Genomic DNA, 8,792 nt, shown 5'->3' with positions numbered 1-8,792 from the left:
TTCATTTTTAGTTTTAAAGTGTGTCGACAGATGGCAGTGAATTTACTGTGGCTACAAAATTTAATATGACAGTACCGCTCTATCCTGTTTCATCCTCTTTGCTATCACGATTTTTACTCATAATTGTTTGGACTGACGTTTCGAATGTGACGTTACGTCCATGGTCACGCAGGGGCAGGCAGAGGTAGTATACGCGATTAAAGTCCCGTTTCAGTTTTAATAACTAGGGTTGTACTGTACTGTACACAGTTGATTTTAAAAAAAACACACACACACTAGTGTACAGTTGATTTTAATATCTTAAAAATAAAAACACGGTTTATTTTATATTCAATTTTTAGGTTTTTCATTTAAAAGCCTTAATTACAGAATAGTTATTCGTGCAACAAGAGAGAGTGCAACAAAAAAGAGAGGAATCTTGAGCGTAGCGAGGGACTCAAAAACACGAGAATACTTCGCTCCCGTGTGACACATATATTTTTTCACCTCAGCATTGAGAACATATTAAAGATTAAAATGTATTTCGAATTTGTAATAGACCCCGAAGTATGAAATGCCAGTTCATGGCCTTCACTAAATTAAAAAGCTACTTTGTTTCACTCCCTGGAGTGACGAAAGTAGGCTTGTACGAGCTGCTGTGGTGAAAAAAATTATGTTACACAGCATTGGCCCCTTAATCCATATTTATCCATACTTAATATTATAAATGCGAAAGTCTGTCTGTCTGACTGTGTGTTCCCTCTTCTTCACGCTTAAACCGCTGAATCGATTTAGATGAAATTTGGCATAGAGATAGGTTGAGTCCCTGAGAAGGACATAGGATAGTTTTTATCCCGAAAATCATCCCTTAAGAAAGTAAAAAGCGGGGTGGAATTGAGATAATTAATGAAGTGTCTGCTAATTTGTGTGCATAATCATGTTCGGCACATGTTCGGTCGGTTGATCCGTGTAACTTAATGTTATGTACTTATGTTATGTTCTTATGTCGTCATATTGTATCTCTTTTTGTATTAGTTTGTGTAAACGATGTGTAATTTTATTTTTCGCCATATTTTATGTCTCTTTCTTTTATGTTGCTTTCTTTTTGTCTGTTACCTTCCGTGATTCTCACCTGATGGTCTCATCGGAAGATCAGCGCTGGAAGTCGCCAGCAGCATGCTGAGATGGGGCCATTTCGTGACACTTTATTTTCATGTTCTTTTAATGTATGTCTATTGTCTGTGTGTGTGTTTACAAATAAAGTATTCTATTCTATTCTATTCTATTCATAATATGCTCAAATTGAATAATCGCTATAAGATATTCTCCAGGCGCTATTCTTACTCTAGCTGGGGTTACTAAGTCCACGCAGACGAAGTCGCGGGCAAAAACTAGTCTATATATACTTTAGCGAATGACACGTCCATGGCTATGCCGCACGCGTTGGTCCCACGGCGGAGGTAATAGTACCCCTTGTCCCCCGCCTGCCAGTTCGTCCCCCAAGAATTCTTGATGATCCAATAGGGCACGGTTCGTCCATCACGGCCTGTTTAACATAATGTTTCAATTACATTTTCTCAGTGAGGTTGAGGGGGCATCCCAGAAGTGTCGGGTACGTGACGCTATTTTTTTAAGTTTTGAATGATTCACGGTTAGTTTTACTAGACTATTATGCGTTGTGACACTGTGAGTGTACGAGTAGTATGCTTGGACAGACCAACGAGTGTGAATGCGACCGTTGGTAACGTTGAAAGCGAACGCAGCCGACGTGCAAGAATGAGGGTAGACCGAGCGCGGTCTACACAACTTTGACAACCACCCGCTATCTTCAGTCACCCGTGAACAAGGTGCTATGTAACTGCGTCGAAATATCGGGAGCTCATAAACAATACAAAAGGTAATCACGGTCCGTATCCCGGTCAATATAAGGCAATTTTTTTACATTTCAGAAAACTAAGAAGCCGATATTTGGCACGATAATATTTTGATTACTGTTTTTGGTATTGGTAAATTCAATGGTATATAACACAGGTTTTTGAAGGTAGCTGGCAAACGCGTCACGTCCATGACAGAGCTTCTTGTGGAATGCCCCAAAAGAATTCCCTGATTTATGGATGGTATAGAAAGGATGCCAATCTCTTATGGCAGAATTGTTGCAAAAGTGACCGCTTTCAGCTTTAAATAATAGTTCCTAATCTCTCCGGTGGCGCTAGTTAGGCTCTGGGACAGGAGTATAACATGAACCATATAAGGCAACAAATAACCCGACCAAATTACGTAGGTTGTTTTTGGTAGTATTTCGGTGTATGGTGGCGACGCCTAATTATTGACTTGTAATTTTATATTATTAATAAATGATGATTATGATTATGATTACTGTTTTTTGATGGACACTTTTCATACATAGAGATTTGGCTCCTTTATGTAGTCTCCATGCCCTGATTTTTATTTATTTAAAGTGTTGCCAAAATTCAAAAGCGCATTACATGCGCATTAGGATATGCCAAAGTGACAACCCCGCTCCAGACTACGCGGCGCGAAGCAGCGAACGCGAGTGTAGAGTCGATTTCGCTGATTAGCGAACTAGACTCCACACTCACGTTCGCGAGTTCGCGCCACAATTCGCGCACGAGTGTGGAGGGACCTACAGAATGTCTTGATCCTTAATTTGACAGTTTATACTTGTTAAATAAGTTGGTAGAGTTAGACCATAGAGTAACTTATACTAGAGCGGTACTGTCATAGTAAATTTTGTAACCCCAGTAAATTCACTGCCATCTGTCGACACACTTTAAAACTAAAAATGAAGATTTATAAAAATACGATAAAATGTATTTAAATATGGATAAATGATTTTTTTTATTTGCATTAATTATTTTTATGATTTTGACCCATGTTCTTTCACTGATATGCGTTAAAATTGTTAAATACCAAACGAAACCGTCAACGCCATCTATACGACAGTAAGCCAAAGCTAGTAGCGCCCTCTGAACGAGAATCAAATTTTCTTGATTTTCGAGGCACGTTTTTTCCTTAGACTGTATACATCTATTACGGAGTTATATCTATCTTTGGTTAGACCAAGAAAAGTCTGCAGAGATTTTGACAGCACACGCAGTGCCAGTGTTATTTATACGTCATAATTTCATAGTAGTTTGACGTTTCAGGCCGTTCCATCGGTTTGCCGCTGTCACTGTCACATTTCGCAAGAAAGAACGGGAAAGATAATGCACGCCAAGTGTCAATTTTGATCGAATTTTGTCGATTTTTATTTATTTTAAAAACGTTACCTTACAATATCGAAATTCGAAAGATATGAAATTACTATTTAAGTTAAGATTGTTTTTTCTTCTTTTTTTGTTTATAGTATCACATAATAAATAACCGAGTAAAGTTGGATTAAAAGTCCGAGTTAGAGGTTACTTTGGGAATTAATTGTATCGAGCGAAGTGTCATAATTCGTGTATCGGAAGCTATGTTATTAAAGATATTATATTCAAGAACTACATATATTTTTTCCACGTCTACGAAAATCAACGCCTCTTAGAAAAACATGATCATGTAAGGAGATTTTTCGCCTTCTGGCTCAGGGAACCACCTTAATAACACCTGCACTGCGTGTGCTATTCAAAATCTCTGCAGACTTCTTGGTTTGACTATCTTATCATATAATAAGATTACTAACTTATTTAACAAGTATGGATAAACTGTCAAATAGGGAAACATGTGTTAAATATAATTTCCATACATTATTGTCCTAGTGGACGCCCCACGTATCGCTGGTGTCGAAGTTCGCGCAGATCCGCCTCCACCCTGGTCCGGGTGGAGGCGGATCTGCGCGAACTTCGAGTCACCAATTGGTGAGAGGTCGCACAGGATCGAGAAAAGTGGCGCTGTCTTGTGTCGGAGGCCAAGTCTCATTTTAGGTCGCTGAGCCAACGGAGTAAGTAAGTATGCATTATTTCGATTGCGATTGGCGTTATCAGATCTATAATCGTTTTATTTAGCTAGCCTAGCCCTCAGCCCTTAAGCCATGGCTGAAAAAGAAGAAACTTACTATAAGCGACGCCGTAGCCAACTATAAGGACGGCGTGATTTCGGTTCCGACCTTCCGGCGGGCACTGTTCCTCCGTGGGTTCGTCTATATCTGTAGCGTTGCGAGGCATTAGCATCATTTTATTGTTAATACCTGTAACAAAAAAAAATCTCAGTTGACAAAACTCGTTGAGTCGCGTTCCCGAACGAATCAACTTTTTGACCGACACAAATTTGTCTGCAACTTTTAAGGGGCCCACTGACTATCAGTCCGCCGGACGATATCGGCCTGTCAGTTAGAACAAAAATTTGACAGTTTCGGAACTGTGTGTGTTCTAACTGACAGGCCTATATCGTCCGGCGGACTGATAGTCAGTGGGCCCCTTTAAACTTCGTTGTAGAATTTTACTTTTAAATAATGGCTTTTCTATGATTCAGTTTATGGCCCCAACTGTTAAACCTAATAAACAGAAATTATGTATATTAGAAGTCCCATTTCTTGGTAACCAGAGACATTTTAAGTAACGCAAGAGACGCTCAAAACCGTCTGTCAAAATGTTGATTCGTCCATCTACTAAAATAAGAGCACGAAGGGGCAACTTACTATTTATTTACCCACTCATCTTACATATTTAATTTATCCAATCATTTCCCATTGATTTAGTAGTAAGGATTGTCAGGTTTTGTCCCCACTCCCCAGGTGTTGAATGTGTACTTTATGTTAAGGATCCTGACCGTATTTTAGTTAACTTTTTGCATTTTTTAGAGAACGATTTTTCGACGAGCCCACGAAATCACGATCTTTGACCACCACACACATATGAAAGATTTATATTAGGCCTTACCAGCAGAAAGCGGGCCATGTTTCCTCAAAGCTTTAACCATTGCATCTTCATCTCCTGGCTTGATTCGCTCTAGCCCAATCACGTTATATAACTCAGGCTTCGTCTGTGGGCATTGCCACTTTGAATCACTGTACGGCCGGTAACGTGACTCGAGGGGCACACCTCCGAGATTAGTTATTATATCACTAAAACAATATTTAATATATGAAAAGTGTTATTATTATATTTTTACATACTTGTATTTCATTGCATCAAAAGGGATTTTCAATTGTAAAAGGGGTTTAACATTTTATTTGACTATCCATGACGAATGGGAGAGGATTGGGCTGTCAAGAGGGCGTTTTTGGGACGACCGATTGGTAGGCGTCCGGTGTGTCGGCCCAGGTATCGTTGGGAAGATAGTGTGACGGCGGATCTGCTTCAGCTTCGCGTCAGTAACTGGCACTGGCAGGAAGTTGAGCAGGATCTGGCATTCTGGACAGGTGGCACGCTCTCGTTTCGGGGGACAAGATTCTCTTTGGATCACTGAGCCAAAATATTTAGTTATAGTTATCCATGAAAACGCACATTATGTGGCGCTATGCCGTCTTTAATATAACATACAAGCACAAATGTTTTATCTTACTTAATTAATTAATTTTTATATATATTAATACAGCCCGGTAATTTGAACATGTCATGCTCGCTTAAAAGTCTTACGGTGGCGTCGTTGATCAGGTCGCCACTTTCCCGAATGAAGGTTGAGGGAGGCGATGGCTAAGATACGCCTCATACTCGTAAACGGGTGCTGTTTGTGGAGACCGGTCTGTTTAAGCTTACACGGGCTAAATGTTATGTTATAGGTACCTATGTAACTTTACTTTTAAGTAGCATTAACGTGAGACACTTCATTCGGTTCTTGTCTGTTTGTCTGATTTAATTTCTTGTCTTTTAATGGCATGTAAGCTGCTTGTAGCTACACAATCTCAAAGCCAAATAGAAACTTGTCTGGCATTAATAAGCCCTTAAGGGTCTCCGGCAAGCTCGGTTCTCCATACAAACGTAGTTCCGCCCTTATTTTAAAACGACTAGCTAGATTGCTCTGAAACTATGTACTTACAATAATAGGATAAGGTATATCTATGTCTGTAATTAGTTTATCTAGCTTCAGATACCATAGTTAATAAAATACAGCGAATTTAAGTTTTTCATACAAAATTTGTTTTTGCTCTAGTTCGTTTTGTTTTATAAATTGGAGCTATATAAACTAATTTCAGACCTAGATATACCTCATGTCATTGTATGTGCAAAGTTTCATTACAATCCAAGACGTAGTTTTAAAATGAGAGCGGTACGTTTGTATGGGAAGGTGCAATTCGGCCGAGCTTGCCGGGGACTCTTAAACAGCAATACTTACGCAAATGTGTGAACAACGCTGACCGTGTGATTGCAATCGGCGTTCATATTGTTGCAATCTAATAGGAACTGCTCTGAAAGGATGAAGGGATAACCTTTCATCCAAAACTGACTCTCGATGTTTGCTGAAAATTGTTATGTGTTAAGCTGTGCTTTAATACACCGTAAAACTTAAATTCATATAACCATAAGTTTACTGCATGTTCACCATTGTTCACAGGTACAAGACACTTGTATAAGTTGTGGTTACCTATATTTAGATAAGCATCAGTCATGGCTGTTATATCCACGAGCACCATCCTACAAACACTGGCCGAGAGGTGGGACTCCCCGATACTGCGGCGATGGATTGAACTCCATTCCACAGTGGGGAAATAAATTTTAAAGATTTTTTTATTGTACATGCATTTGTTATTAAAATTGTAATTTTATTTTATTTTAATGTATTTTATTAACAATTTATTTCCTGTGTACTAACATAGTTGTTCTAAGTATTACCTATTGTTACTAACATATTTAGTTTTAATTTAGGACTAGTTATTTTATTTTAAATGTAAATGTAATTGTATATGGAGTTTTTATTCTGAAATAAATTATTTGAATTTGAATTTATATAGATTTAAGAGCATGTAAGATGTATTATCTGTTGGTAATCCTAAATAAAGAAAAGAAAATAAAATAAAAACTACCCAACAATAGTCGAAAAGCTCTCAAATGTGGTCCAAAATGATCAAATAAGTACTTCTGTTCATATGTGTTATTAAGTCACGAGTGAATAACAGCGATGTGATGTGTAATCAAAATTGAAAGGTCAACCTTCTGTAGGGTTTTTCTTCTTACGACTTGGAGCTTAGGGTCCACTTGGCGATCAATCCCAAGAATTGGCGTAGACAATAGTTTTTACGAAAACGACTGCCAATCTGACTTTCCAACAGAGGAGAAACAGTAGGAGAAAAATATATTTATGGTGTTATATTAAAAACAGACTTACCAATGGCACTAAAAGCCCAGCAAGATAAACACGAATGACCTTGATCCTTCACCGGACTTACCCCGCCGCATTCCCTCCAATCAAAATGCTCAAAATTTTCTGTATTCAAATCAGTTCCACGACACACCGTCGGTTTTGGAACATGCTGAGCCGCGGAAAGAGACAAGCTCAGAACGTCGGTAAAAAGACACAGAAAACAGATAATTTGGACGTACATTTTGTGTTTGTAGAATTGAAAAGCGTGGATAGCTTTTATATTGTTAATACACGCGTTTTGTACGCATTTAATGTTTTTTAGAGTTCTGTATTTAATAACATTTTTGTGGAAAGGCAGAGAGAGGGCAATAGTACTGTCTTTAAGCGTGTGTTATGTCTAAGGACCGAAGGCAAATGGGAGTTGGTTATGACGTTATGAGCAGTAACTGACATTCAGTTATTTATCTATGCTGTAACGTAGAAATTTCATATATTTCTCATCTCTCGCTAAGTTTTCATGCCAAGTGTTACGAGATTCCCATGGGATCTTAGGTATGTATGCATTTTCACCATTTCACCACCGAGGTGCAAATTTAACGTGGGCGGTGGTGGGCTAAGATTTACTTTTTTTCTAGTCTAGCCATTTTTCAGGCTTGGTTAAAGGAAAAGTTGTTCAGTATAATCTACATATTGACGGCCTCTTAGCCTTGTTCAAGAATCAGGTCCCGGGTTCGAATCCTGGTAAGGACATTTATTTGTGTGTTTATCACAAACATTTGTTCCTGTGTTATGGATATTTTCTATGTATATAAGTATTTATATAGTACCTGTGGGACCCTAGTGTCGCATTGTGTAAAATAGTCCTATAATATTAGAAAATATATTTACATAAATTATCTTGCAAACTTAAGCGAAATGTAAATAAAACACAGAGAGAATAATTGTTGCAGTTGAAAAAAACCCTGCTAATTTAAGTATAGCATGTATAGAAAAATTGCCAGTAATTGTGTAGTATCTATAATATCGGCTTGATTTATTACTTTAGCAGGTATAAAAAAAATTAACAATGAAAAAAAATTCCGTTTTAAATGACTTTTTTTTATTACTCTTGGCATTGCAAACGTTATCTTATAAAAATGTATTTAATTAACTTCACGTGTACCAACTACGTAAATAACGTATGTTGATTAGGTATACTAACTAAATACCATAAGCTTTTTATTTGATTTCCAATTTTGTTTTACTTTGGTCAGGTTTGTCTTTCCGGAACATATGTAAAGTTTTGATTCTGACCAATTCTGACTTAACAATTTGTAATGGTTCAAAACTGGTTTTGATACGGCCTTGACGATTGGCACGCATGCACGACTTTCACTTCTTTCGCATGCACAAATCAGCGTGAGCGTACTTCAAGGGCTATAGAAAGAGTATAAAAGCAAATCTCCTGATAAATCCTTTATTCGCTTAAAGAGAACCCCTTTTTGTGTAATAAAATTTGTATTTACTTCCCTATATGTATACACACAAGCTAATTATCCACAGGCGTGGTGACTTTTGTTTTAAAATGTGTG

General features: G+C 37.8%; 1 protein-coding gene across 2 annotated transcripts; it reads right to left on the bottom strand.

The window, feature by feature from the left end:
- Nucleotides 1–273: 273 nt before the first annotated feature.
- On the bottom strand, nt 274–7,581 carry LOC134752258 (putative cysteine proteinase CG12163). 2 transcript variants are annotated; one of them, XM_063687886.1, is made up of 5 exons: nt 7,246–7,581; nt 6,256–6,379; nt 4,860–5,044; nt 4,037–4,168; nt 274–1,525 (listed from the first exon to the last, which is right to left on the bottom strand). In XM_063687886.1, exons 1-5 carry the CDS (start codon nt 7,460–7,462, stop codon nt 1,371–1,373), a joined length of 813 nt encoding a protein of 270 aa, XP_063543956.1. In that variant the 5' UTR covers nt 7,463–7,581; the 3' UTR covers nt 274–1,370. The 2 variants fall into 2 exon arrangements, with proteins under 2 accessions (XP_063543956.1, XP_063543957.1); XM_063687887.1 differs by having other exon boundaries at nt 6,256–6,401; nt 7,246–7,384.
- Between the last annotated feature and the right edge of the window lie 1,211 nt (nt 7,582–8,792).

The sequence above is a fragment of the Cydia strobilella genome, chromosome 24, assembly GCF_947568885.1.
Source record: "Cydia strobilella chromosome 24, ilCydStro3.1, whole genome shotgun sequence".
Taxonomy (NCBI): domain Eukaryota; kingdom Metazoa; phylum Arthropoda; class Insecta; order Lepidoptera; family Tortricidae; genus Cydia; species Cydia strobilella.
The sequence above is the reverse complement of the archived record's forward strand: the minus strand, read 5'-3'. Positions and strand labels throughout refer to the sequence as shown.